General features: G+C 32.9%; 2 protein-coding genes across 3 annotated transcripts in view; one reads left to right on the top strand and one right to left on the bottom strand.

Annotated features, from left to right (window-relative positions):
- Positions 1 to 5238, bottom strand: part of LOC140452014 (rhodopsin, GQ-coupled) — a 64920-nt gene extending 59682 nt beyond the window's left edge. The window contains exon 1 of the mRNA XM_072546024.1: positions 5062 to 5238. The gene's annotated coding sequence lies outside the window, so the exon portion shown is untranslated. The remainder of the gene's footprint in view (positions 1 to 5061) is intronic.
- A 5239-nt stretch (positions 5239 to 10477) lies between these two features.
- Positions 10478 to 22038, top strand: LOC140451992 (beta-taxilin-like). 2 transcript variants are annotated; one of them, XM_072545994.1, is made up of 5 exons: positions 10478 to 10633; positions 11928 to 12563; positions 12917 to 13366; positions 13419 to 13698; positions 20668 to 22038. In XM_072545994.1, exons 2-5 carry the CDS (start codon positions 11931 to 11933, stop codon positions 20706 to 20708), a joined length of 1404 nt encoding a protein of 467 aa, XP_072402095.1. In that variant the 5' UTR covers positions 10478 to 10633; positions 11928 to 11930; the 3' UTR covers positions 20709 to 22038. The 2 variants fall into 2 exon arrangements, with proteins under 2 accessions (XP_072402095.1, XP_072402094.1); XM_072545993.1 differs by lacking the exon at positions 10478 to 10633 and adding an exon at positions 11529 to 11869.
- Positions 22039 to 25106: the final 3068 nt, after the last annotated feature.

Genomic DNA, 25106 nt, shown 5'->3' on the forward strand with positions numbered 1-25106 from the left:
ATTATTATCGGAAAAGCTTAAAAGGATAGGAAATAAATTTAACATTTCAACAACATTCAAAACAACAAACACGTTGAGATCTATTTTGTCCAAAACCAAACCTAACAATGAACAAGAAAGGACAAAGAATTGCATTTATAAAATACCTTGTGAATGCGATCAGTTTTATTTAGGTGAAACATCAAGACCATTAAATGTTAGAATAAGTGAACATCAATTCTATATTAAAAATAGAGAATTTGATAGATCTCAAATCTGTAAACACGCATGGGATAATGAACATAGGGTTCAATGGAATGATTCAAATATAGTCCTAAAAGAAACGGATGGTAAAAAGAGAAAAATCAAAGAAGCGGCTCTAATTATGATAAATGAGACCAATTGTGTCGCGAATTCCTCGGCAGAGTGTAGTAGGATCTGGTTACCCATATTGAAAGAGGAAGTTATTAAAAGGATAATACCAGTATTGGTAAGTCAGTAACATATAGAGAATACATCATTTATGTTTTTTTAAATAACAAACATATAAAATCGGAATTTGGTGTTTATTGAAGGTAAACTAAATGCACGATCAAATACTTACCATGTCGGGATAGTATTATGAGGTTTTTTCCTGGTTTTTCCCTCATAATTTACTATGGAATTACTAACAGGAGAATTTTACTATCATCATGGCATGTATTTGTCTTTTTAAAGACGAATTACATGTTATGATCTTTTCTGACGGATATTCTCAAGTTAAAGTTGATTTCATGTAATCGAATGAACTATCTTATAAGTAAAGTCGTCCCAGGAACGCAACTCAACAATATTGGCAATATCATTTTAAAGTCGTCTACTTTAAAATGTATAAGGTATGTCTGAATTGTCAATATAGATGAGTCAGATAAAATTAAATTATTAGAAGAATTTTTCACTAAGTAACAAAAAACAAAATTTGTTTAATTTACTAATGTTTGTATTTTGAGAACGATTTCCGAAGTGGAAATTGAAACGTCAATAAACGTATTTTAACCTTTAATTGTGGCTTATTCCCATTTAAATAGTAATTAACTATTCCTTAGAATTATGGAAACAATTAATGACCAAATGTTTTTCAAAATTTTCTAATAAAGACATGGGACTTCTATTTGTGTTTATATATTTGTAAATTGAGAAACTTCTTTCCATATCAACGGATGTAAGTGGAGCATATTCTAAATTCACAGAAATATTTGGTTCTAAATCTATTTTTCGAAAAAATTACCAACAAGAATGTCAGCTACCTCAGTAAGTTTCGGTCAAACATTGTTTTTTTGAACTATTGTTTCTAATTTTTAAAAAATATCTTTTCCAGTGTCACCTTTAACATTTGACAAGCTGATCTAATTTTTTTTATTAAGGCTATGGTTTCTACCAAGGACAACTTTGATTATTCTAATTGAGTAATAGTTTTTTGAATGAAACTAAAATTTGATTTAATGAATGAAAGTTGCTGCTGAAGAACGTTATTTGTTTAGCATCTAGCAGAGATGGAACTTTCATCCGTTAAAACGTCAATTATATTTTTTTAAATCTACGAAATAGTCTGAATAGAAAAAAGCGTCTTTCAACCATGCTCCCGATCGTGTTAAAACGGGTTCTGGTGGAACGGAATATTTGGAAGCATTTTTTATAAAGTTGAATTCTTATTGGAGATTTAAATAATACTTTTTTATGCTTGTTATCAGGGAGTTTACAAAAGGAAACTTTTTCTAATTTCTTCCGCAACTCTATTGATACCATGTGCTAAACAAGTAACATGTATTAAGTTGGAAAAAATATTGTTAAAATTTGTCCTGCCTTGACCATATCTGGTGCAGCATCGGATAAAAAAGTAATAATTTATGGTTAGGAACAGCTGCAGGAACAAAAAATTTTGATAATTCTTCTTGTACAAAACGTGATATTGTTGCAGAGTTGTTTTTTTTTTCAAATTGCTTGCATTACTATTGCACTATTATTAGTTTTTATTTATTATTTATTATTAGTTTTTATATTATCTATTACTGGCGAGTACAACGAGTTTACCTTTAGAGTCGTTTCACTTAAAATATTCAATTTACAATATCATTTTAAAAAAGAAGTTAAGTTTTCATTGGATAATTTTAAAATCGGTATATTTAAACAGATTAATGAATGACATTAAGTAAAAGTATCTTGTCCATTTCCTTCTTTCGAACTTGACCGAAAAGACTTAGAAATCGTGCAAGCCTATACCGAGATAATTGATTCGTTCCATACTTAAAACTCTGTATAAAAATATAAGTATGATACTAATAAATTATATTAATATTCTTAATGTTACTGTTTTTGGGATATTCTACATGTTGTTTTTATAAATTTATTTTTTTAAAACACATTTATTCACCATTTTAACAGATTGTCACAAACATTGTGCTCACACCAGAGTAGATTGAATTAAATATTTTATGTCGAATGATGTTTTTACGATTTGTACTAAAATATTTTTTCACATCCACCTACGCTAATTTAACTTCAGAATTAGCAAAAAGTTTATTTCAGTTATTATAAAAAATGTTATCAATATGATGTTAGAATCTATTGAAGTTGATACTATTTTACAGTTCGTAAAAATTTTATTTACAGTGCAGATTTATGAAAAAATCTATTTTAAATTGCGACTAACCCGAACCTTGTCTAACATAGAATCCCGTGTATGATAAAAATTTGATGATCACTTGTATTTATTGTAATATAAATAATCTAACTGGGGTAATGATATTACTATTACCGTGGATTTCAAAATTGTAAATGGTAAATGTAAATGCGCCGTCCTAGTTTTTTTGCAAAAATCGGAATTAAATACGGTCTCCATGTCGAAGGTAACCGTATGACATCTCTTTTATTGAAACAATTCGGTCTTTTTTCAATTTCTATGGCTTCTCCTGGGTTGACAGAGTTACTAACGTGGAGGTCCTGCGTAGAATGGGGAAAGAATGTGAAATTCTCATGACCGTCAAAACTAAAAAGTTGGAATATCTAGGACATGTAATGAGAAATCAAGAACGTTACGGCCTTCTCCAGCTGATTCTCCAAGGGAAAGTAAATGGTAAGAGAAGACCGGGAAGAAGACGCATTTCCTGGCTTCAAAATTTACGAAAGTGGTATAACACGACTACCACTGAACTGTTCCGCGCTGCAATAAATAAAGTAAAGATAGCCGTGATGATCGCCAACATCCGGAACGGATAGGCACTTTAAGAAGAAAATGGCTTCTCGGATAATTCTTGGTTTAGGTATAGAAGCGGATGGGGGCTACGGTTGTGGAGTTTCAAAATCAATTGTGTGACCTATATGAAGATGGTGTTGACCTAGAGCCGAAATTGAATCAGAATTGTAAACAGAAAGGGAATGTTCATAAATCCTATTTTGAATTCTACGATTTGTTTGACCTATATAAGATCGGGGGCAGTCTGCACAAGTAATTTCATTAACTCCGTGTTGTTTGGTATTTCTCAACATTTGGCTAATTATTTATCAGTATGATCAGGAGAAAAAGATTTAGAGTACTTTAAACATTTCCATGTTCGTTCAAAACAGTACTGACAATATCACTTGGGTATATAATTAGAATAGAGATAGAATGAGAATACTTGAGATGAGAATGAGAATGCTTAAATGGATGAATAGAGTGATACAAAAGGGTAAATTAAGAATGACTATATTAGGCACCAATTGATGCCAAAATGAGAAAGCATATGTTTGGCGGTCATGTTCAATGTCGAGACATTATTCACTCAATACGAAGAATTGCTAATCTGCGGCTTATTGGGACGAGTGGGAGAGGAATATCACAGAAGACCAACTCGATGGATAGGTAGAAGCTGGTTTATTAGACGGCCACCTCATTCTCCGGATTTAAGCTCCTTAGACTTTTGGATGTAGGTTTATTTAAAAAGCTTCGATAGAGAATTAATTTTAAACATCACTCCTAATATAAATTTAGAATGTCATCTGATGGATTCGAACATTGAATTGGCTACTATCAGATAGTTATTGCTGGATATTTTAAACATTTGATTTAATAAAATAAAACGTATTTTCTCATCTCATTTCCATTTTCCTCCTGGTGTGTTATAAATGATTTTCTTGAATATTTCATAAAGTAATTAAAAGGATAGCTAAACCATATACCATTGAATCTGCCTGTGGAAGAACTATTCATTGCTTTAATTAAATATAGTGTCCCATAAAAAAATGGCGATGACGCCATAATTTCAACAAATATAACAGAAAAAAGTGGATGTGCAAAAGAATTACAATTTAAAAATTAAATTGACCTGAAGTTGTGTTTTTTTAAAGGAACACCCTGTATATTAAAACATTTTAGAACGTATTTTTTTAAATATGAAGAGTTCATTATAAGAACAGTGTGCCTAATGTTTAAACATCTATTCATTCAAGAATTCCAAACCACGGCAATAAAGATACATGGATTACAAGAGGAAACTGCGTTCACGAAATATCAATATTTATGTAAAACTAATAACCTAGGAAATATACTATATTTACTTACCAATCATTAAAAGAAAACGACAGATAATATAGATGAAAATATACAGGAATAAATACATGAAATAAATATATCTTTACTAAACATTAAGAACAAAATATGTGAAAACTTTACAACTGACTTTTAATTTTTGTATCAATAATTTTTCCTGACGCCTTTCTACTAAATCTTTAAAAACAAAAAAAGTGGAAGGAAAAAATAATAGAGTACATTTTTTACAATCATAAAATATGATTTTTTTAGTAAGTACCAAATTAATGTTTTTGAGCAAAAATCTTTATTTAAGTATCTGAAAAATATTCAATAAATTTATGTTGAATATTTACCTATTATAAGAAAATACTGTAAACACAAATAATATCATTAAAGTAATCACCAAAGTGAAATATATTCATACAAATTGTGTATGATACGCCTCCAACAAGAATATTTACTAGCTAAAGTTTTATACCTTAAAGTTTTTGAGTATATTTTGAAAATGAATATTATTGTGTGACGCAACTTACTTGTTTTTGAATCGCGGAGTTCCGATATTATCCTTATATCACCCTACAGAGCACCAACAACTAATGTAATTAGGGAATTTTTTGGTCGACGTATAGACGTTCCCGCTACCACATGACAGACCAGTATAATTGTCGCAGGCGTAATATTCTTATTCCGAGACGCGATCCATCATTATTGCAAATAATGTGCTATCCAAAAGCAACTTTATGGATACGCCACCGATCATCGGTTTAAAATCCGCATTATATTTATTAGCGCTATTTTACATTCAGAAAACGTTTTCAATTCACTATTTGCTTTGTGGTTTTTCTCATAGTGTAATAATAGTCACATATCGTAACAATATTGTTTATTGGTTTTTTATTGTGATTATTTATTATAACAAAAATTGTTATTGATTTTAGTACCAACTACTATATTGTTAGTTCCCTGTTTTAATCTTCTTTTATTATAATATATGCATAGATACATACATAATCGTTCCTCCTTCCGTTAGTTGTCGAGGGAAGTGATTCTAGCTTTTGATGAAATGCTTTTTCGCTATTTGTGTTGCTTCTTGCCAAGATTTGCCCTATACAGTATTTTTTAAAAGTTTTCTTACATTATTCCACTATCTCATTAATTGTTAAAATTATATGACACAATTGTCAAACAAATAATCTTGTTTAAGAAGTAGTATTGTTCTTGATTCTCGTTTTAGGTAGGTTTTATATTTGTTATGTTATATGATAATAAACTCGTTTTAGACGAATTTAAACTGTTATCTCTTCGAAAAAATAAGAGCGTAATATTACATTTATAAATCAAGAACTTAAGCTGGTCAATCAAAACTAGTATAGTATAAAAAATTTTCAAATAAAAGTTATTATTTGAGCAAAAATATACTTGACAATGAATATTACGTCAATGAGAATTTCGGTATCTATAGAAGCAAGCATTACCGACAATAAAAAAAATGTATATAATTTTAAGCTACAGGGTTCCGTTTTTATTATGAAATGCCCGCTGAAAAGCAACTTCAAAATTATCATTCTGAACTATTTCATTTGATACAGATGGTAATGTTATTTATCAAAATAAGTATTTACAACAAACTTTAATCCCAGTATATGAGAAAATTGAAGCAATTGCACAAAATGAGTGATATAAATATTCCTAAAGTTAAAACAACTATAAAAAAATAAAAGATGATTTTGTGCTTCGAAATTTTAATGGAAAAAACGTTCCAATAACTAAAAGAATGGTTTGAATCAAAAATAATAACAGTAGACTTAAGCATTTTCGGATCCAAGGGGGGGTCACGGGGGTCATGACCACCCCCAAAATAAAATTAAATGTCAATCAAATAATCTTAAAAAAATAATTTAAAACCCATCAACCCTATAAGCAGGAAGTCAAGAGTTGAAATTATTCAAACTCATTTATTCTAGGGTTAAGTGTAGAATTATACGGAAGCCTTTTTAAATTGCTCTTTAAAAAAATCAACAACTCTAAATACAGTAATACCTCAACTAAGACTTCCACGAATTCAGAGTTACGCGATTTTCAAATTTTGTCAATTCGTCATTTGAGTGCCAGAGAATCGTTCGATTATCGATGAGATAGGATTATTACCGCCCACACATTATTGCTCATTCAATGTACATGACATGACTTTTCGCAAGAAATCAGCACATTTTTATTTTGTATTAGGTATTTCTTATCTTCAGTTTTGTCTACGAATTGGTTGTTTGTAATTTGAATATGTATTATAATTGTTAAGGCTGTGTGCTAGATTTTATAATTTATCTATAATATATATCAAAGTGAATATTGTTGTTGCATTAGCTCTGTCTGATAAGTTAGTGAAAACAAATAAAGGAACTGGGGGCTGCTGTCCAAGCTATTTGTGAAACTGTGAAAGAGTAGTATGTTTTAGTGATGTTTTAGGTACAACTGGATCACTTTGGAGTCGTCTTCTTCAGTCACTAAATTAGATTTTAAGTAGACCACTGAGATCATAGAGGACACTTAATGCATTCTTCAAAATAAAAGATGAATTGAATTGAAGATGCCAAGTATAGTTTCTCGTCAAACCTGTCGTCAAAACCAATCTGCTAACTCTTGCGAAGAATATTTCCGAAGATCTATTTATTTACCCCTTTTATAGCGCACTGCATCTTGTGTTTTGGCTTTTGGTTTTTGGTAAATAAAGGTCATCGAACTGAAGGTAACTCCGTACTCCCTATCCCTACTAGAGGAATTTAACAATTATCAAGGACGTTCCTTCTGCCACCGAACAAATGCTGTGTGTTGTGACATAATAAAATTATAGAATAGAATAGACTAATAGACCAGAGTATTATGTCCTATGGAATATACAAAGCTGGCTGAAATCTGAAATAGTCGTCATAGAATAGTCCTGTATACACTATATTATTTATTTATGGAATAGTCCTGTAATAGGATTGGAAAAAGCGAATTAATTTCCACCACTACCAGTACCAGAAGCAAACTGTTTTTACTACTCCAAGGTCCGGTCCGGTACTTTCTGCTATGTACTACCTAATAATCGTACGATTACTAAATCAGCCGATTAACTTCAATCGCCGGTTAAAGCTTGATTAAATAAGTTTCGATAGTTTCTGGTCAATTTTGGTGGTGACTTTTAATTTAAGTCTCTTAACTTATGTCATATTTTAGCATGCTTATAGTGTCTTAATACCAATAAAGGTCATGGTCCAGGCGGAATATTCTAACTTATTTTTAAGGGATTGTACATTTTTTATATATAGGCCTCTATGGCTTATTTTTAATAAATCGCTGACTGAGGGTCACTCTCCATCACAATTTATTTATTGATGTCATCCTTAAATCATTCATTTCTAATTAATTATAACTCTTTCTGCTATTCTTAAAATTTTTGAGGCTTTACTGACTGATTTTTTGAAATTAAACCTGAAGAATCAGCTTCATACTGGTCAGCATGGTTTCCTGTCTGGTTGTTCAACTTCTACTAATCTATTAATTTACACTGATTATGTTATAATTGCATTAAAAAACATTTCTCATATCGATTAGAATTATACCGACTGTCTACAAGCATATTTTTTGAAATTTTTTTAGAGTGTCTGGCAAAATTTTTTATTGGTTAAAAAGTTATATGCAAGACCGATCTTTGTGTGTCAAACTGAAGGGCTTTACTTCAACTGAATACCTTCCTACCTCTGTAGTGCCTATTTGGGACCTCTTATCTTTACAGTTTTTCTTGATGATGCTAGCAGGCCCTTGACTGACTGTGAAATCTTAGCATAAGCAGATGACATAAAATTATTTTTAATATTATTCGGATTATCTTGGGCTACAAAAAATCATTGGACAGTTTTGTGAAATGTTAAGTGATCCAGTTTTATCAACCTTTTGAGCCCATGGTATTTAATTAGAATTTTAATATTTTGCTTGAGATGGTTAATAATGTCACAGATCTAGGTGTGGGTTTTCAGAGAAATTTGTCCTTCAATTTGCACATAGATCTTATATACAACAAGGCTAGGAAACAAATTGGTTTCATTAAGAGGCATACCAGAGATTTTCATAGAATTGCATATCTAAAAACTATATACTTTTCTCTTGTCCGCTCCCAACTTCAACATTCAACTGTGATCTGGATTCTCTTTACGCAAACATGTATCGAAAAGTTAGAGAGTTCAAAGAATATCTCTATCTACTGTTCTTGTAAATTGTGTAGACTATATTCTTATTCTGGTATGATCAATTTCTTGAATCTGGATTCTCTTACCAGAAGAGTTACCTTTCAATCTTTATTTGTAAAGCTTGTTAATAAAATAATCCAATCTCCTGAATTGCTTCAGCTAGTTTGTTTTCATATTCCTCCCCATTCACTACGTCAGAATTCACATTTCCATGTTCCTTCATCATCATCAACCTCTATACATCCACTGCTGGACATAGGTCTCCCTCAGCTCTTTCCATCTGTCTCTGTCTTGTGCGGCTTGCATCCAGTTATTGCTAACATGCTTCAGGTCGTCAGTCCGTCTAGTTTGTGGGCGACCTCTGATCCGTAGTGCTACTTGTCTTGGTCTCCACTCGACAATATGTTTTGTCCATCGATTGTCTGATAATATTGAGACGTGTCCTGCCCAGTTCCATTGTAGCGACGCGATTTTTTCGATGGCGTCTATTGTTTTTGTTCTATATTTCTTCGTTTGGGATTCGGTTTCTCAGAGAGACACCCAACATCTGACGCCCCGTAGCCTTCTGAGTCATGGGAATCTTATTCACTACCTTTTTTGTGAGTATTAATGTTTCCGCTCCATAAGTGAGTACAGGTAACATACATTGGTCAAAGAATTTCGTTTTGAGGAATATGGGTAGCTTTGATTTAAATACATAGTTTAATTTACCAAAAGCTGCCCAGGCTAATCCTAATATTTCGATTTAGCACCAGATTAGTAATTATTTGCGCCTTGTTCATATACGTCGTGCGTAAAATCGCAACGTGAACGCACACACCAGTGAATTGAAGTTCCAGAAAAACCGCAAACAAAAGTCCAAACAGCGCAACGGGTCGCGATATCGGCAATTCCGTGTGTGAACCCGCGAACGGATCCACGAGCCGGCGGGACGCGTTCTGGACGCTGGACCACCAGAAATAAACAATAGATGCGAAATTGCCACTTGGAGGTATCTTTTTATATCTCTCTTGCTTTTGTAAACAGGTACTAATATACATACTGCTTCTCCATTCGTCTGGCATTTGTCCAACTTTCATAATTTTATTAAATAAACCTGTTAGCCAACTTGTTCCTGTTTACTTAATACTCTCCATACTTCCCCAGGAACCGAAGATAAAAATAGTTAAGAGACAAGTGTTTACGTCAACCGGTAGCATCTCAAGCAACATTTCAATCAAAATTTCACACCAAAATCACACATTTCATATAAAAAAAGTAGATTATTATGAGGAAGATTCTAATATGAAAACTAAAGAGTATAGAGAAACAACTGAATATATAATATGTGGAGAATTTGGAACAAATCTAGAACTGTGTTTGGGTTGTGTGATTTGAACCAGACGCTTGCATCAATGGGGAAAGGAAGAAAACATTCAGTTGCGATTTTTATCAGTAAACGGTACTACTCAAATGTTAATTAAATGTATTCTTATTTGAGGTAATAGCAGCCCTCGGCTACGATTACCCACCAACTGAATAAATAATTTATTCAAAAATATTACAATTAGTAAAACTGCTTCTTATAAAACTAAAACTAGTTTTTAGTGTATATAGTATTAATAAATGGATTTGAATTAATGGACTCCCTTATTTGTTTTTATTTAACAGAAACTGGCCCGTATTTGTACGATGGCGGGAAAGCGTTTGAAATTGCGTTACATTTTGGTTCCATGCAATCTAAACATAGATGGGAATAAAATTAGGTTCTGAAAATAGATCTTTTTATAATATGAAAATGTAGGCTACATCAATGACATTTTGTACATGATTATATATCCAAAGCATACTTAAGATATGTACCATACAGTTTAGACAGTGAACTAATAAGAAAAAAAAGGTAAGCGTATATAAAAAACACTTTTGGTTTCTTAAATAAAAGTGATAAAAGACTACCCATGTGCTTAATTCATTAAATAGTTTTCACATAACCTCAACAAAATTTATTTTATTTATAATAAATTCGAATTTATTTCGAAATATATGAATGGCCTAAATCTAGTTTTATTTTTTGAAGCTGTGAAACAAACTCATGGGCCTATTATTTTATATCTACAATTGTTTTCTTTAAACCATAATTTGTGTAGGTACTTATAATCTACAAAAAACTTCTAAGTAGAAATAATTCATTTTTGACAAATTTCTTTTCTGCCGTCGAAATAAATCAGTAACTTCATAAATTAAAAACTTTATAAGCATGTATTTATTATAAGTCAAACTATTTTTTATAGATTACTTGTATGTAGTGTTGCTTCATTTTAGGTGTAGTATTTATTTTTAATATTAATTTATAACAAAAATATCAATTTGTGGATGTATGCGTTCCATACATTCTTACATCTACTTTTATGATTTATCCATCTCGTACCTACCAGCGTCTCTAGATGTTCTAACATATAATTCTACATAAATTCATTACATATATATTTTGATTTAAGAGACATGGTGAACAAGTACCTATTTCAATTATTATGAAGAACTTTTAATGATCGTATTTACAAATCATACTCTACACGTAAATTAATTGATTTAGTAACATAGAAATATGAAATAATCCCATTTTATCTCATTAACCGAACCGACATAATTCCTTTTACAAACTTTTAGCATATTTGTCTATACTGTGCATAGACGTAATAAGAATTGTCTATGTCTATAATACTGTGCTTGTGCTTGACCATAATAATAAAGGCGGCTAGGCTAGTAATTTTTAGTGTCTAAGATATAGACAAGTGACAAGGACAAGTAACGTTTTAGAGCTTAGAGCTTAATTTATGGGAGATATGTAGTAGGATTTTTAAAAACAAATTGAATATATATTTTTATTAATTAGTGTATAGTTCATACCAAAAAGTATGAATGTTTTATCAATGAAAAATAATCTAATAAAAACTAAAATGCTGAAATTTGTACTCGTATCCTTAACAACCATATAAACCAACTTGTTTATAAAGCAAAAGAAAGTTAAAACGATTTTAAGACCAAATAGTTTTATTCAACATAATTTTTAAGTGTTATTATACCGTTAAAACTTAGTGTGAAAACTATTCCCCTGTCTGCGCTCAATCTGCAATTTGTAAGTTTCTTGTATTGTTTTAAAATTCTGTCTGTACATTATTAAATCTAAATTCTAGGTTATGGAACCCCAAAATAAAACTGAAATACCGGCGGTACCGGTTTGTGGTGAAAATCAAGAACAATCTCCATTAGTAACACCACAATTAACTCATAGCGCCACTGAGAAATTGGCAGTACCTCTTTCTGAAAAAGCCCCCCTTTCATGTGAAAATATTTGTCCTAATAGCACTTCTGAAAAGGTAGATTCTAAACAGGTTTGCCAAAATGCTGAAAATCTGTCTATCCCTATATCTGGAAAGTCTCTTCATTCATCTGAAAAACCTTATTCTGAAAATATCTGCCCCAATACAGCCAACTTGCCTGTATTTGTACCTGCAGTAAATACAGGAGCAATTAAGAAGAGGCGAGATGAAAAAAGAAAATCAAGAGATCAAAGATCATGGGATAATTTGCTCGAATCTCTTACTAACCTGCCAGTAACAGAGAGAATTTATTTTATCAAAGAGAAATACATAGAACTATATAATGACTACAAAGCAGCTTCATCCACTCTTAAAACTAGTGAAAAACAATTAAAATGTTTGAAAAGGGAAAAAGAGCATGTTGAAACTGATCTTGCAAAAAACATAATGTCTAGGTCTAAACTAGAAAATTTAGCTAGAGAACTTCAGAAACAAAATCGAGATATAAAGGTAAGAAACAATGTTTATGAATAAATGTGTCTTAATATTATGAGTCTTTATATATAAACGGAATCAAATAATGTTTTTTCCTTAATTTCAATTTGCTGTTACCTAATATTAAATTTAGATTCCAGTATTTTTAGTTTTTCGTGAATATATTTGCAATTTGCATATTATATCCATGTAGGAAGATTCTCTCATACTATCATATCATCCCTGATAGCAATGTTTTTTTATCCAATCTTTTGGCTTCCATTGTTGCTTTTGACATTTATATTTAATGCTATGTTATTGTTTGATATGCTATGTTTTTAATGATTTATGGTAATAATCTTTGTAAATTTTTATATTGTTCCATACAGGAGGAAAACTACAACAGACTGAAGGATGAGGAGGAGAAAAGAAAGGAAGTTGCAGCTAGATTCACAGAGAAACTTAATGCCCTTACACAACTTATGGATGAGAATAAGGACAAATCTTCTCGTTTACGAAATGAAAATATTAATATGACTTCTAAACTAGCTGAATTATATGAACAATTTCAGGAAAGGGAACTTCACTTGTCTAACATGAATCGTCAGATGGATCTACAGAAGAAACTCTCTGAGACACAGCTTAAGAAGCTTGAGTGTGAGTTTGAAGCAGAACGTGAAATTTGGAAAAAAGATAGAGCCATGATGATTATTAATTTAGAAAGAAGTGATGAGACAAATAAGGTACTTCAAGAGAATGTCAATAGCTTACAGGATCATCTAAACTCATATCAAAAGCAGTATAGTGACTTTGAAACTACAATGAAGAGAAGCAACAAGGTGAGTAATCACTTTTTATTGATGATATCTATTATATTTATGGCCTTTTTAGGTATTTGATTCACTCAAAGATGAAATGGCTCATATGCATAAAATAAATAATGTTTTGGAAAGAGATCGCAATGAATGGCACAATAGATGGCAACAAACCAACAACAAATGGGAATCACTTATGGAAGTTCATAAAAAAACTGCTCTAGACTTAGATGTCAGTCAAAAAAAGTTGGATGCATTAGAAAAGTTATGCAGAAAGCTAACAGCTGAGAGACAATGTTATTTACAGGAGTTAAAGCTGTCCAATATGAACCCAATTACTCCAGTGGAGGAAGATGGTGAGTGCCATAATAATATATGGATGTTTATTTAAAACTACTTTAATACTATGCAGGTTTAGTTTTATTTCTAAAACTGGTATATATTTTAATTAACTGTAATTCAGTAAATATCAGAATATTCAGTCTATCAGTTATATTTCGTTTAGTCAATACAATAAAGGATTTCCCATAGGGGGAAATTTATAAAGTGTAACTATTTCTCATTGAGAAATTTTTAAATTGTCTGCTTACTTTTTCACAATAGCAGAATTGTGGCCAAAAGTTCATACTGTATTAGTAGATATCTGTTTGCAGTCTATAAGCTTATTCTGTATAAACAGTGTATAGACATTGCAATAAACACATATAGTCTATTTAGAGGTATATATATATATATATATATATATATATATATATATATATATATATATATATATATATATATATATATATATATATTCGTATGAACTTTAGACATTGCAGTGATAATAGATAGATAGATAGAATTTATTCATCCACAAAGTTTTCACAAATCTTATCAGACTAGTCAAAATTTTAGTACAAAAGAGTACAATATATAGTAAAAATACACATGATTAAAATAAAACAGTGATTAGAATAAAATAAATAAGAAATAAAAGTTACAAATACAAATATAGAACTATTGTTGCAAAAATGTTAAAAATTTAAAAATCCATCAACACCGTAGAATGTGTTGTCCATTAAAAATGAATACACAGTTTGGCCAAAACCTTTATTTGAAGAATTACGGAGAGTTAATATATTGACCATTTTATTGTAACATTTTATTCCAATATATTCAGGTGCATGTTGGGATACACCTAATCTAGAGAAAGGTTGTCGAAAATTTGATTTACCTCTAGTATCATGTGAGTGAATGTCCTCATTTCTATTAAACTTGAGCTTGTTTTCCTCAATGTGCAATATTAATTGGAAAATTAAAAGGCCAGGTAATGTTAAAATATTCATCATTTTGGCTTTACAACCCTGTGTGGGTCCTAGCCTCCCCAAGAATTTTTCTCCAGTCGTCCCTATCCATCGCCTTCCTCCGCCAAGCACGTATTTCCATATTTCTCATGTCTTCATCGATGTTATCTAGGAATCTTGTTCTGGGTCTTCCTCTTCTTCTTTGACCAATAGGTCTATCAAGGAGCGTTTTTCTAGCTGGGTCGGTTTGCTCCATCCGCATAACATGGCCTACCCACCTTAGACGTCCTATCTTTATGTGTTTTACGATATCTGGTTCCTGGTATATCCTATAGAGTTCGAAGTTGTATCGTCTTCTCCAGACACCATTTTCATTTACCGCTCCATAGATGCGCCTTAGTATTTTTCTTTCGAAACATCCTAACATGTTTTCATTACTTTTTGTTAAAGTCCAGGTTTCTGAACCATATGTTAGGACTGGGCGTATTATTGTTTTGTAGAGTTTTACTTTTGTATTTCTTGATATAACTGTAGATTTAAAAAGGAGATTAAGCCCAAAATAGCATCTATTAGCCGTGCAAATTCTGCGGTTTATCTCTGCGGTAGTGTCATTTTCAGTATTGACGAGCGTTCCCAGGTATACAAATTCGTTAACTGCTTCGATGACGTCATTTTCTATAACAAGTGGCCGTAGTGTTTGTGGTTGCGTACCTATTTTCATGTATTTTGTTTTGTTGGTGTTTATTATTAAACCCATTTTTGTAGCCGCTTCCTTTAATGCTACGTACGCCTCTCGTGCTGCGTTTTCCGTTCTCCCAACAATATTGATATCATCAGCATATGCTAAGATTTGCACAGATTTGTTATATATTGAACCGGTAGTTGTGATTTGTGACGTACGTATTACTTTTTCCAAAGCTAGATTGAATAGTATACAGGAGAGTGGGTCTCCCTGACGTAGCCCGTTATTTGTTTTAAAAGGTTCAGAGAGTTCCCCCTGGATTCGTACTTTGCATTCAACTTTTTCAAGGGTTAGTTTGGTTAAACTTACCAACTGATTTGGTACTCCTAGGTCTATCATTGCTCTAAACAATTCTCTTCTATTTACAGAGTCGTAGGCTGCCTTGTAGTCTATAAATATGTGGTGCGTGTCTACACCGTATTCCAGTGTTTTCTCTAGAATTTGTCTTAGGGTTGAAATCTGATGAATTGTTGATTTACCACCTCTGAAACCAGCCTGGTATTGTCCTATTATTCGCTCTGCATATGGTGCCATACGATGGCATAGTATATTGGAGAATATTTTATACGCTGCATTTAGGAGCGTAATTCCTCGATAGTTAGAGCATTCAAAGATATCACCCTTTTTGTGTATGGTGCAAAGTATTCCAATATTCCAATCATTGGGAAGGGACTTCTGTATCCATATTTCTTTTATAAGCTGCTGTAGGGCTATTATGATATCGTGGCCACCTTCTTTATATAATTCCGCTGGGAGATTATCTATTCCGGGTGATTTGTTTCTGGCTAGTTTGTTTACAGCGTCTTTAACTTCCAGGATCGTTGGTGGATCCTCCTCCCTCTCGTCTGCTCCGCTTACCTCGCAGCTTTCGTCTTCCGGGTTTTCTTCTTCCTCTATATTAAGTATCTGGTTAAAATATTCCGTCCATCGGTTTAGTACGTCTGTTCTTGTTGTTAAGAGATCGCCATTTAAACTTCTACATTGATTTGTGTTTGCCTTAAATTCTTTTCTGTTGATGTTAACTTTCTTATAGAATGTTCTGAATTCTTTCTCTCTGTTGAGGTTTTCTATATATTGAAGTTCCTTTTTTAAGTGGTTTCGATTCTTCATTCTGTGTATTTTCTTTTCTTCTCTTCTCTTTGTCTGGTAATTCTCTATACTTGTTCTAGTTCGGCGGGTAAGCATTTTTGCATAGGCTTCATTTTTTTTCTGTGTTGCGTCTTTGCATTCATCGTCAAACCAGTGATTTTTTCGGGTACAAGTTTCTGTTCCTATTTCATCTTGTGCTGCTGACTCAATATCTTCCCTTATCCTGTTCCAGAATGAGTCTATATCTCTCTGGTCTTCTTCGCCTAGACTTTGATTCCTTAACCTATTGGTAACATTTTCCCAGTACTGTTTTGCAACAGTTGCATCTCTCAGCTTCTGTACATTCCATTTCTTTCTATTTATTTCTTTTTCTTTGTTGGAGTTTGAAATTCTAGCCCTTAGTGTTGAGATCACTAAACAATGGTCTGAGTCTATGTTTGCGCCTCTATAACTTCTGCAGTTTATTATGTCCGTTCCGTGTCTTGAATCTATTAAGATGTGATCAATCTGACTAGTTGTTCTTAAATCAGGGGAGGTCCAGGTTACCTTGTGTATATTCTTGTGTTCAAAATAGGTGCTAGCGACGGTCATGTTCAGTGCTGCTGCTAAGTTTATCAGTCGTAATCCATTATCGCTACTGATGTTGTGTAGGCTATGCCTTCCTATAGTCGGCATAAAAACATACTCTCGTCCTATTCTTGCATTCATGTCACCTAGCACTATTTTAATGTCATTTTTGGGGCATCTTCTGTAGGCTTGTTCTAGGTCTTCGAAAAACTGTTCTTTAATGTCTTCTAGTTTGTCGTCGGTCGGGGCATGTGCATTAATTAAACTGTAATTAAAGAATTTACCTTTTAAGCGTAAATAGCACATTCTTTGACTGTAGGCTTTAAAATCAATAACTAGGCCTTTTGTTCTTTGGTTTACTATAAATCCCACTCCATCTATGTGTTGGTTTTCATTGCAGCTGTAATATATGGAGTGGGTTCTCTTATCAAGAATGCCTGTTCCCGTCCATCGCATTTCCTGCAGTGCCAAAACATCTACTCTGTACATGTTCACTATGTCTAGTAGAGATGCGAGTGCTCCAGCTCGGTACAGGGTTCGGGTGTTCCATGTTCCTAATCTTAATTCCATTTTTCGTTTGCAGTGTCGTCGTCGTAAGTTCCGTCCGGCTAATAGTCCTTGAGGTTCCGTAACATATGATTTTTACAGGAAGAGGTTGTTAGCCTCTAGCCTAACCCCCAACCTGGAGGGCCAGGGACTCTGTTGGGTTGCCATGCCAGTCTGTTTTGGTTCACGGGTGGTATTTTATTTCCCACCTACCCGCCAGTCCTAGGACTGGTTAGGGCGTTCCCCTATCCACCACCTGGGGACGCGTCCGATGGGCGACAGACAACATCCACACGGATGTTAAAATATTAGACTTCTTAAATAGTGGCTTGCAACTATCTGAAAATGGAACGCCATATATATACTTCTTAAAACTTTCTTTTGAGCTATAAATGCCTGTTCAAAATGAGATGAGCAACCCCAAAATATTAAGCCATACTGAAGTACAGACTGGACTAAACTAAAGTAAATCATTCGCAATATATCAAATGAGACAGTTTCTCTTAAATTACGCATTATACAGCTACATGTACTTAACTTTGCTGATACATGATTTACATGAGTTTCCCATGTAAGTTTATGATCTAGGGTTACCCCCAAAAATTTCGTTGTAGTATAACTTTCTACTGATTTGCCATCCACATGTAAATAAAAGTCAGAATTTGGAGTTAAGTTTTTTGGTAAGAAACGCATAAAATGTGTTTTTGTTACGTTGAGCTTGAGAGATTTTAACCTTATTTCTGAAATATCCCGAATACTCCTTCCTGGACCACAAGAAATAATTAATTTTTTACATGGCGATAAATGGTCATATCTAAAAGAAATCACATCGGCTTGTTCTTTTACAAATTTGAAGCATTTAATTTTTAGCCAGGATACTGTGCAGCCGTCTTCATCTTTCGTTCTATTTTTTATCATTGTTCATGTCCAATTATTTAGATCATAGAAATCTGTATATTTAAGTTCTCGTACTGCATACGGCTCCTTCTGTAATCTTTTCTGCCGTGCTAACCTAAATATTTCCAGCCAATCATTCATGATAAAAGCTGTTCGGTTTTTTTAGAATACTCTATCGCCGAATGTATAGAGTCGTACTTCATATGACCATGTCCTGACTCCAAAAATTTCTGTTTTATGCATTCCAAGTGCGTAGTATGCACTGCATAGAGAAGTGCAGCAGCCACTTGCTGGTTTCTATTTTGACCTCCACAAATGTCTGAAAACAATGATATTTTCAGAACTGTGGAGTAGAGTTTGTAATATACTTTAACAGAATAGATCCAATTTCGTTGCTGCCACGCTTTCCATTAACTTCATTCAAGCAGTAGCAAGATGCGTGCTCACCATCTCCCTCATAAATGGTTAAATTGTATACACACAATTTTCGAGAGTAGTAAAATGGGGATACTGGGGAGTGAGGTAGTTGAAGTACACTTTGAAGGTCGAATGTTGCTGTTTTAAATTTCTTGTTAAAGCTCCTCAGTGGCGACTTGTCAAACGTGCGAGGTCGAGCCTCGACTTGCGCTCACCTATACGCCCCGGGGGGGATTAACGGAGGGTGTGCGTACCGCAACACAGGTACTACGGGGAGGGTGGAGCCCCGTGTTACTTTGTGTAATCACGCCACCCTCAAATGGTGTCGGACTCGTAGGGGTAGACGTTCCGCTAACGGTCGTATGCTGAAAGGCCAGATAGACTAGGGTCCAGCCAATGTCTTTACATTGGAGGGTACACGAATTATTTCAATGCCCCGAGACTTACAAGGGAACACCGTATAGCACGTCTAACATTTGCAAGAGAGCACGTAAACTGGAATATCGACGACTGGGGTAACATACTCTTTACGGATGAGTCAAGATTTTGTTTATACACTTCGGATCGAAGAATACCAGTTTATAGACGAGATGGCGAGCGTTATTTTCAATGCAACCTAAGACCGGCGACAAACTTTGGAGGAGGATCTATTATGCTCTGGGGCGGAATATCTCTTAGAGGTCAAACCGAATTTGTACAGCTAGATGGAGGATCCTTACCTGCTGATAGGTACATTAGAGAAATTTTGGAGATGCATGTTGTTCCTTACGCCACATTTATTGGTAATGACTTTGTTTTAATGCATGACAATGCATGCCCACACGTCGCAAGAATTGTTACTGAGTACCTTCAAGAGGTAAATTTATAAGTTTTGAATTGACCAGCGCACAGCCCGGACTTAAATCCAAAAGAACATGTTTGGGACCATCTTTACAGAAGAGTGAGATCTGGTAATGTTCGTCAGCTAATCTTAAGGACCTGCAACGGTTGTTAACCGTAGAATGGGATAATATCGATATAGATTATCTAAGAAGATTAATTGGAAGTATGCCACAACATTGTCTAGATGTTATAAGAGCTAGAGGAGGCAATACGTCTTATTAAATTATCATTACTTTTGATTTTTATTTTTTTTTATTCAATGCTGTTTGTGTGCTTACTTCTAATTTATGAAATAAATTAAATAAAACCTTTCTTTTTCGTACATTCTGCATTTTTCTTTTAATACTTATGTACTTAAAAAACAAAAAAAAAACAACAGTAAAAAAATCTATGTTTTAAATTATTTTTAATACAAAATTTGCAGTTTCATAGGTGATGCGATACTTTTTTGGCGGAGTATGTATATATATATACCAATATAGCAGAAACAATTCAGGAGAAAGATCTTGAGAACCATACTGGAACTAACCAAAACATATCAAAATAAATAGTACTGAAAGAAGATATCGTGGCCAAAAAAGCAATGTAGAATTAGATGGCTAGGTCACCTCTGGCGAGCAGGAGATGAACTAGTGACATACGCACATAGTGATATAATGAAATCCAGGAGGAATAAAGAAAAGGGGAAGGTCAAGATCAAAGTGCAAGAAGTTGAAGAAGATGTACAAAATGCAGGAGTATGAGAATGATTTGGAATGGCAAAATATTTTGAAAGCCAAAAGTAATTTGTTTTTGACATTGGGATAGTTTGGGAAAAGTCAGAAAAAATCTGAAAACAAATAAATATAACTTATGCTAATTGTTATTAATATTATTTTAATTATTGTGTTTTGTTTTAGGGAAAGTTCCACAATCAGTTGCAAAAAATTCCGATGAATAAATCCAATAAATTTCGAAGGTTTGGCTGCATTCATGTTTCCTTCGACCTTTTTGTGTTTTGGTCTAAAGGACATTTTTTACTTTGATCTTGTTTCTTTGCATGTCCATAAACGATGTTCATAAATGTTGATACATAGAATTTAAATGTTTAGTCAAATTTTATTAGAAAGTTGGGGAAGTACAATAGTAATTCAATTACATCATGTTCGAAGTATGCTTTAATTTATTAAATTGCTGCTGTATTTATATTTAGTATATTAAGCCAAAACTAGGCTGTTTTCGGCCTTTTCAATGGTTTCAATTTTGTCTCAATCAGAGACTGTATTTGATCGAAGGGTTGATCACTAAACATCACTAAAAATATACTCATATTTATTTTATAATTAGATCTGATATAGTATAGACACATTTTCAATTGTAAAAATTATCAAGTATGATGGACCAACTGGACACTGTTTGACAAAAAAACCGGGCACCACATGTATAACTTAACACTAAATATATTGAAATGAAATACACTTCTATCATATGGTACAAAATTGTCTTAACCTAATAGTATGTATATACAGGTTTGTTTATTACTTATTTATTTATATTTAGTACATTAAGCCAAAACTAGACTGCCATTTAATTGTTTTAACATTAGTCTCAATCAGAGACTGTATTCTAGAGTGTAGTTTATTAGTTTCTTTGATATTCCTTTGATAATATGTAATAGCCATCCTCATTCAGAATATGCCACAAAGCTTACCTTCTACATTTATTATATTATATAGTCTCACATACATGATAATTGTAGATATTCACCAAAACATTAAACATCCGAGTTTTTTATCCAGCAGTGTATTTTAAAGATATCAGAATCATTTTATACTGATATACATTTGACACTATTTAATAAATTTATATTAAGCAAAACTACAATATATTTAGTTTCCTTTTCAAAAATTAGTCCTTTTCTCTGCACTAGATCAGTGTATGGGAAACGCTAAATCTTTCGAATAAAAATTTTCTGTTTCAAAGTTTGTCACATTGTGCAGTCAAAGGTTGCAATCTCGACCAATTGGGTCTTCCTATTTGAACTAGTAGCTAAGAAATATAGACACTGTTTCTTATAAATAAAAGCTGGCCCAGCTGAAGAATTAACAAGAAAAGCGAATGTTCATCCCAATATAGAGATCGACTCTTTTCTAAATTATATAACTACAATGCCTTAGAACTTATGTGATAATTACTGTTATTTCATTGACAAGCCGGAAAATAGTAATGATTGTATTGTACCTCAAACTTTCGTATCTGTTTATTCAAAATAAAATAAATTAATGTGTCAATTTTGTTTTATTAAAAATATCATTTGGTACATAAATATTGTACTATTCTAAAATAAATGTATGTAATAGGTGCTGACCAACATGGATATAGAACGAGAGGAAAAAACATAAGAATCATGGGACTTTCCTAGTACTTCCCAAGAAGAGCAATTTAAGATTAAAACTATCTTCTTCTTCTTGTATAGTTGGGCCGCCGAACAGATAGAATTATCACGTGAACGCCATGCGCTGGTTACGAGTTGCAGTTCCCAACGTCACAAGTTCGATTTACACTGGGTCAAGATTTGAGATACAATTATTATCGCAGTAAATGCGGTAAAACCCATACATAATATACATATTGAAAACTTAATTCTATTTGTCACTGTGATAGTGGAGTTATGATATTTACAATTTATTATTAAATTATGTAGTAGGAATAGTGTGACCAACTAGTCAGAAAAATCATATCAAATTAAAATTTCTGTATTTTAATTATCGTCTTCTGAAAAGAAGACGATTCTGCGTTGTGTACACGGCTTCTCTCGTTCGGTTTCAAATGCATTTAAGTCTGCAGACAGCCAATCACAACTCTGTAATTCTACGACACTCGGTGATCACGCGGCTTTGGGATTCTATCTGTTCGGCGGCCCAACTATAGTTTCTTCTATCGGAGGTTGGCTGTCATCACAGGTATCCGTACCTTATTGGCGGCTGCTCTGAAAAGATCTACTGAGCTGCAACTAAACCACTCTCTTAGGTTTCTTTTATCCTTGATTTTACCTTGCATTATGAGCCTTAATATCTCATATTTCGCACCTCTGGTAATGTAGCTTAATTATTCCAGCTTTCTTGTTTTGATGTGCTTTATGACCTCGCAATCCTTTTGTAGCCTTCTTAACACTTCTGCATTTGTAACTCGTAGGGTCCATGGTATTTTCAAAATCCTTCTATAGCACCACACCTCTCAAATGATTCCAACTTCTTTATATTATCCACTTTTAGTGTCCAGCTTAAGGATCTTATCCTCAGCTCCACAGCAAGGCCTCGATTAACAAACATTGTTTTCATTTTTATAAATGCTTGTCTTGCAATTTCAACGCGTGTCCTTATTTCTCTAACTTGGTCATTGTTTTCGTTTACCCAGATTCCCAGATATTTGTAGTTATTCACTCTTTCTACTTGATTTCCCTCGATATCTAGCCTTCCTACTGTATGTTGCTTAGAAATAATCATGCACTTGGTTTTCTTAACTTGGTTTCTCCTACATCTGTAGTCCATATTTTATACTGACTTGATGTAATCTATTTACTAAGCGTTGCATTGCTTTTAAACTGTCTGCAAAAACAGCAATGTCATATGCGAATCTTATGTTGTTCAAGATTTTTCCGTTTATTGATATACCCTGTTGTTCCTCTGATATTGCTTCCTTAAAAATAGCTTCGCTGTACAGATTTAATAACAATGGGGACAGCACGCAACCCTGTCTAACACCTTTTTTAATTTCTATAGTTTCTGTATCGACATTTTCGATTCTAACTTTTGCTTTTTGATTCCAGACATTCCAGTACAGATTTACAATAACCCGTATATCTCGACTATCCACATTCTTTTCTTTTAACAATTTTACGAGTTTCTGATGTCGTACTCTATCAAAAGCCTTTTGATAATCTATAAAACAGACATAAAGATCCTGGTTCATATCTAGTCGTCTTTGCGCGAGAACGTTAAAAGTGAACAGAGCCTCTCTCGTTCCTAGTCCTCTGAATCCAAACTGGGTGTCATCTATATCTTCTTCTATTTTTTTGTATAGTCTTCCATGTATTATTTTGAGAAATATCTTAAGTGTGTGGCTTATTAAGGAAATTGTTCTGTACTGGGAGCATTCTGTCGCATGTACCGATTTTGGTAATGTTACAAACGTGGACAGCAAATAATCTTCGGGTATTACTCCTGTTGTATATATTTTGTTGAACAGATCTAAAAGTATATGCAGTGCTTCTTCGTCAATGCGTTTAATTAGTTAAGTGGGTATCTGATCTGGGCCTACTGATTTTGCGGTCTTTGCATTTCTAATTGTCTGTTCTAATTCGCACATTTTTTTTTGGGTCCTGTTTGTTCCAGTATCAAAACTATACTATCTTGAAAACTACTTACTCTATCGCATTGAGACAAGAGGATGATATTTGCGTAAAGAGTAACAAAGAATAAGTAAAAACGTGCTGAAATGATTATTACGACAGTGACGTAGATTTTGAGGGGGAAAAAGGAAGTATCTATCCCTACACACTCCTCTGGTAACAGTGCAAAACTGTCTTATAACAGTACTTAAAGTATCCTAACATGTGTAAACTGTTTGTCAAGTAAACCATTTTAGAATATTTGTAATAAAATACTGGGTAAGGAGGAATATTTTATTTAAGTATTTTAGGTTTTTTGTGCTCTGGTTTCATCAGTTACTATATGGACAATTCTTAATGAAACACCCTGTATATAAATATGAACTTTTTAAACATAAATTTAAATGCTCATGCAAGCCTTGCATAGTTCAAAAGCTTTATTTGTAATCGAACACCCTGTATATTTTATGTTTTTAAAATTTGCTCAACAACCTGATCTTAACAAACTATATTATGCAGGTTTTATTATGAATAATACAATTTGAAATTATGTGTAATTTTCGTCAAGAAATTAAATGGAAAACCCAATATATTGGGTTCTTAGTTTCGAAAACTGATGTCTGTATTTAGCTAATTAAAAAAATACTATTTTTTAGTGTGATAAATTATTAATTTCAAAATTTTATGTATTTAATTTCTTGGTGAAAATCATATATAATTTTAAAATTTCACCTTGAATTATTCAAAATAGACCCTACATAATAGACTTTTTGAGATGAGGTTGGTAACTAGCTTCTAAAAAAAATATATACAGGGTGTTTTATTAAAACACTGTACATTTATATCTATGTTTAAAACACGCACATTTGAATTTAACACGTATGCCAGCGTTTCAAATTTCAAAATTTCACCCTCTAATATTCATAATAGACCCTACATGATATACTTCATTGAGATCATGTGGTTAAT

The sequence above is a fragment of the Diabrotica undecimpunctata genome, chromosome 10 (assembly GCF_040954645.1).
Source record: "Diabrotica undecimpunctata isolate CICGRU chromosome 10, icDiaUnde3, whole genome shotgun sequence".
Classification (NCBI taxonomy): domain Eukaryota; kingdom Metazoa; phylum Arthropoda; class Insecta; order Coleoptera; family Chrysomelidae; genus Diabrotica; species Diabrotica undecimpunctata.

Bases quoted from the DNA above. Each gene is read 5' to 3' on its own strand.
- LOC140451992 (XM_072545994.1), top strand. From the start codon at position 11,931: ATGGAACCCCAAAATAAAACTGAAATACCGGCGGTACCGGTTTGTGGT. The intron at 13,367-13,418 runs GTGAGTAATCAC...TGGCCTTTTTAG, and splicing joins CAATGAAGAGAAGCAACAAG to GTATTTGATTCACTCAAAGA. The intron at 13,699-20,667 runs GTGAGTGCCATA...GTTTTGTTTTAG, and splicing joins TACTCCAGTGGAGGAAGATG to GGAAAGTTCCACAATCAGTT.